We start from the raw sequence: 4,060 nt of genomic DNA, 5'->3' as shown, positions 1-4,060 counted from the left end.
TGGAAGACAGCGGGATGGAATCCATGGGGTAGGACATTGTCCAGTCAACCAAACCAGCAGCGGGGCAGGATTAACCTAATTTGTAGCTACCTTGGCTGGACTGGCTGCCCATTGTTCCTCATACATGCTCTCATGAAGCTTAGTTAAATAAACTAATGCAGAATTATACTTGAAAAGTGTGTTTCCTTAAGAGCACACAGCTGGGCTCAGTCCAGCTAATGGATGCTGGAGTATTGTGGCTGTTCATCCATCATGGTTCCTTTCCATAAAAAGCTTGTATAGATCTTGGGCAACTTTTGGGGAGGAAAGAAATGGTGTAAGTTATACGTACATTACAGTTCTTGCTATTTAAAAGTAAAATTAAGGCAATTTCAGATACAAATTATCTCACGGTTTATTTCCAGATCTTGTTTCACTTCTCTGTATATCTCAACTTCTTGACACTAAGTCCCTTAAAAGTTAAATCTGGCTTGATGAATGAATAAAAAATAAATAATAATAATAATTAAAAAAAAAAAAAAAGCTTTACCTTTCACATCTTGTAAAGATAGGAGGCACATGGATTTATCACCACCAAGGGTAAAACTCAGGCTTATCCGTATGTGAATCCCGTTTCAAAAACAAACAATCAGCTTGGGACTGGCAGGGAGCCAAGCTGCAGGATTGCCTTTTAAGACTCGCATCTCAATAGGAAACCTCCAAGTATTTTGATCTGTTTTTATAACTGTAACAATTTTCATCCCCTGACTTTAGTAAGGTATTATCAGTCCCTTCTTTCTAGTAAACTAAAGAAACAGTCACTACAAATGAAGGCTAAGCAAGCACGGGTCGCTGTGGATAAAACACAGCATTTCAAAAGATTTAGGAAAGACAATAACCACTGCCTGTCTTAACTGCTGCCAAGAAACACTTAGAGAGGATGGAGACGCGGTGAAAAACACTGGAACACTGCATTTCAACAGCAGTAAGAACCACAGGTCTTAGATCTACTGCGTAGCTTTATTTTTATAGGACCTATCATAGACTCTTTTACATAACTTAAATGATTATCAAATAATCTCCTGTACACAATGAGACTGAGCCACATTGCTTTCTGAGCTTTGACACATTCCTGAAAGAAATCCAATGGTCTGTAGGAATCACATAGCTGGAACAGCTACAGTACATTTTTGCCCAGAACTTATGCTGTCAGTTAACTTAAATTGCTGTTTGCAAGATCCTGCAAGACATTGTTAAATTTCAGGACACCTAAGATTTGGTAGCAGCATTTGTTTTCAAATTTTGCTTCACTGAATTGTTTTTACTCGCCTTTTGTGTCCTCAGCTGAAAATTCGCCAGCACTTGGGATGCACGCACGGCTGTGAAAGACATTAAACACACCGCAAGAGTTGACTGAGTTTTACTTCTAAACTGAAATCATTTACAAGTGGTCACGGCTGCCTTCAAGGAGAGCAGCCCCCGTTGCAATGTCACACCGGACACATAAATCAAGTCGCGTCTGCCTACAGTAACACAAAACCTGACCCCTAATGAACGCTAATGCACCGTAGTCACTGTGCACTATAAAAACACCTGAAGGAATCGAGTATTTCACGTTTTTATTGGCACACCGCAGCATCTCCCAGGCTGCAAGAGGAGGAGGCGACTTGCCAGGCACTGAGACATCCCAGATCCCAGTGCTCTTCCAACGGGAGCTGTGGCTGGCTTTCGGGGGGCTGGCAGGGCGAGCGCAGCCCTCAGCCCCTCCAAGGTGGCCGAACCCAGCTCTTCCCTCACCACCGTGAGCATCCACTGGGTCCCATCCTGAGCCCTCATCCAGGACTTGGCCACCCCACAGGAGGTGGGCTCGCCCGCTCCCTCCTTCCCCCCGCGTTACGGTCCGTGTTCGAGGCCCGGGGGCCGAGCCCACCAGCCTTGCCCTACAGGCCGGAGTAGGTGGCCCGGTGGTAGCCGGTGCTGTAGTCGTAGGGCACCTGTGGCGGGGCCAACGGGCACTCAGGGAAGAAGGAGCCAAAGGCCTCGCTGCCGGACTCCGCTCCGCCGGAGTAGAGCGTGCGTAGCGCCTCGGGAGGTGACTTTTTTGGGGGGCTGCAGGGCCCGGCCGGGCTCCAGGGCGGCTCGGGGTACAGCAGCCCACCCAACAGCGGGTGGTGGGTGGTGGGCAGCGGAGGCAGCGGAGCCTCGTAGAGGCCGTGCTCCAGCCCCAGCTCGGCGGGCAGGCGGGCGGCGGGGAAGGCGTCCTGCGGGGCGGCGTGCTCAGGCAGCAGCGCTCCGTAGTCGGGGCCCAGCAGCTCGAAAAACTCGGCTGCCTCCGCCCCACCGCCTTTCTCCGTCTCCTTGGAGGCCGGCGGAGGCCCGCGGGGCGGCAGAGCCGGCTCGGTGAAGAAGGAGGGCGGCAGGTTGCGGGCCCGCAGAGGCACCTTCCGAGGGCCACCCGCAGCCGCTGACCCTCCGCCGCTTCCTCCACCTCCTCCTCCCGCCGCCCCGCAGCCGCTCGCCGAGCCCCTTCCCGGCTGCAGGGAGCCGAAGAGGGCCGCCAGGCTCTTGCTCTGCAGGCTGCTGGCCGCCGTCGAGGTTTCCCGGCGAGGTGGCGGGGGCTGCTTGGCCGGGCAGGCGGCGGCGGCCGGGGAGGAGGAGGAGGGCGGCGGGGCGGCGGCGGCGATGATGCCGGTGCAACGCTTGATCTGCTTCTGCAGGTATTTCCTGTGGTTCACCTTCCTCTTCGACTTCACCGGCTTGTCCAGCGCCAGCTTGATGTTGCTGGAGGCCGAGTCGATGAAGCTCAGCAGGTCCCTGGTGGCTTCCTTAAAGTCCCCCGCCTCGCCTCCGCCGCCTCCTCCTCCTCCTCCTCCTCCGCCCTCGTAGCCCTTCTCCAGGTCGGCATAGCCCAGCAGGCCGCCGGCGGGGAAGCAGAAGGAGAGGAGGTGGTGGTGGGGGCTGAGCAGGGCGGCTGGCACGGCCATGGCCGGCGGCGGGGCGCCGCCGCGCCGAGCTCCGCAGGGCAGCGCCGGGCTGCAGGCGGCGGCGGCGGGGAAAAGGCGGTGGCCGGGGGAGGAGGAGGAGGAGGAGGAGGAGGAGGAGGAGGTGGAGGAGGTGGAGGAGGAGGGCTCAGGCGCGGGGCTGGCCCCGGACCCTCCCCGCCTCCCCACCGTGAGCACGGGGGCCGGGCCGGGCTGCGCGCCCCCGGCCGGGGACAGCGGCGGCGGGGTTGGGGGCACGGGCGTCAGCTCTTGGACAGGTGCATCGCTGCCACCCCCCCGGGTACACAGATCACAAACACACCGCCAAGGTGGGTACACAGCACCCCCAGATCACAGACACCCCCCAGGCCACCCCCTCCGGGCCAGCTCTGTGGAATGCCCATCACTAGCATGTCACCACCCCAAGCACCGTCCCCACTCCTGCAGCCACGGCCCCGCTGGCACAAAATGTGGGATCGAGCCTGGCATTGCCCGTCAGGGACTGGAGATGCACTCCTGCTGTGGCACCAGGCAGGACGAGGGCATGGCACCAGCCTAAATTAGTTTGCAGTGAGTTTTCTTCCAAGCGTAGTTATGTACATGGCTTGGGAAAGTCTGGCGCTGTGATTCAGAAGAGATTTTAACTACTTACTTATGTATGCTTCAAGAAGCGTTTGGGCAATGCTCTCGGACGTATGCTTTGATTCTTAGGTAGTCCTGTGTGGAGCCAGGAGGTGGAGTCAATGACCCTTGTGGGTCCCTGACAACTCAGGAAATTCTGTCATTCTATGCGCTCAGTGAGGCAGCCCTATAAATCTTTCATATTCCAGGTATGTGGAAAAAAAAAAAAAAAAAAAAACAGCTCCTGAAGGAACTATACCGCCTTTTCAGGGGGTACGAAGACACTTTTACCTTTAGAAAATTGTACGTGTATTTTTACTGATGCAGAATAGCACTTTTCTCAACCCAGTGAGGTACAGATTTATCTTTAGTGATTTTGTATGTCCAAATATGAACAAAGACACATATCTGATTTTGACTGAAATGAAGTGAGTTTTCTTGGGATGCACCAATTCATTAGAAACACAGCAGGAAGGACA

The 4,060-nt window shown here is 54.7% G+C and overlaps 1 protein-coding gene across 1 annotated transcript; it reads right to left on the bottom strand.

Moving 5' to 3' along the window:
* Positions 1-1,383: 1,383 nt before the first annotated feature.
* On the bottom strand, positions 1,384-3,070 carry FAM181B (family with sequence similarity 181 member B). The gene has a single exon (XM_080590167.1). The coding sequence runs from the start codon at positions 2,961-2,963 to the stop codon at positions 1,920-1,922; it is 1,044 nt and encodes a 347-aa protein (XP_080446293.1). The 5' UTR covers positions 2,964-3,070; the 3' UTR covers positions 1,384-1,919.
* Between the last annotated feature and the right edge of the window lie 990 nt (positions 3,071-4,060).

Source organism: Anser brachyrhynchus (assembly GCF_964034855.1).
Source record: "Anser brachyrhynchus genome assembly, chromosome: 1".
Lineage (NCBI taxonomy): Eukaryota > Metazoa > Chordata > Aves > Anseriformes > Anatidae > Anser > Anser brachyrhynchus.
This window is presented reverse-complemented; position numbering and strand designations above follow the sequence as displayed.

Excerpts from the sequence above, each read along its gene's own strand:
- FAM181B (XM_080590167.1), bottom strand. The coding sequence starts at position 2,963 with ATGGCCGTGCCAGCCGCCCTGCTCAGCCCCCACCACCACCTCCTCTCC.